This window comes from Perkinsus marinus (genome assembly GCF_000006405.1).
Source record: "Perkinsus marinus ATCC 50983 genomic scaffold scf_1104296935270, whole genome shotgun sequence".
Lineage (NCBI taxonomy): Eukaryota > Perkinsozoa > Perkinsida > Perkinsidae > Perkinsus > Perkinsus marinus.
In genome coordinates, this window is record NW_003214524.1 from 1 (window position 1) to 1139 (window position 1139).

Consider the following 1139-nt stretch of genomic DNA (forward strand, 5'->3'; position numbering starts at 1 on the left):
TAACGCTGACAAGAAGAGCCGGGGTCGTTGGTGCCGAGAACAGGATTGCCACCAGTACAAGTAGCTGAGGCTTGAACCATACTGGGCATAGGATCCAGGATGATCTTCACATCGGGCTCGCAATCGAATTCGATGCCCAGCACATCTGCGGCCTTTTTCAAGTAGTTCAGAATACTGTTGTGACCAACTGAGCATGTCGACTCTACAATCTGGACCCCTATTGCCTTCAAGTCATAGACCATACCATCCTGCGTGAAGCATCGTTCACACTCGAGGTCGTCTTGGCTGAGGAAACGTTTCCTTCCATCAGATGCGGTCAATGCCTGCGCAACCATATCCGGTAGAAGACGAACATCGAGTGAGTTTCCGCGATGGGATAGTCTCAACAGGGTGCGTTGGGAGGCTATCACATATAATAGGACCGTCGATAGTAATGCCGAACGTGCGAACACCATGATGCTAGGAAGGGATATTCCTGAAAATAACCGTACCCGCGCGATTGCAGATCACAAGATGCCGGTATTATTCGAGCCTGGCTGGAGGCGACTCAATCCGGAACGTGACCCGCGTGGTAACAGTAACGATCGCACAAGCGCCTACAAACAACTACATCCTGCAAATGTATGCCACTTTAGCAACACTCACAGAATTAACGATTACGATAGTCGTAAGAACTATGAGTTTGTCGCTAACCTTCTCACGGAGGTTGTCTCGTCACCCAGATACGATAACATGAACATAGCATAGGCTTCAAGCGTGCGAGCGGCATTACTTTGCGGCGCACAGTGTCTGTGCGTTGTAGGGTTCGGACAGATATTAGCTGATTGATGGTTTCAGTGCTCATATTAGCCAACACAACCGAGAGGGACCTTAGTATGAGTATTTGGATACAGTAGCGAGATGAAGATGACAATGAGAGGCGCTAAGGACTGGGACGATGAGCAGCTAACAATCAACCCGTGCCCAGTTGCCACGCGACCAGATTCAGCATCGCACGTGTGACAATCACAATGGCCGCATCATGTGTTCGTCCGCTGCATTCGAATTCATGCACGTTGGAGCCCCTGTGATTCCCCGAGACAACCCCGACATACACTCTTTTTCGCTTCGTCTCGAATAGTCACGCCTCGACATACTGA

At 50.0% G+C, this 1139-nt stretch overlaps 1 protein-coding gene across 1 annotated transcript; it reads right to left on the reverse strand.

The window, feature by feature from the left end:
- Positions 1-10: 10 nt before the first annotated feature.
- Pmar_PMAR024978 (hypothetical protein) lies at positions 11-335 on the reverse strand (the record flags this gene model as incomplete). The annotated part of the gene is made up of 1 exon (XM_002784451.1): positions 11-335. A coding segment is annotated over one exon (325 nt), but the record flags the coding sequence as incomplete, so codon positions are not given.
- Positions 336-1139: the final 804 nt, after the last annotated feature.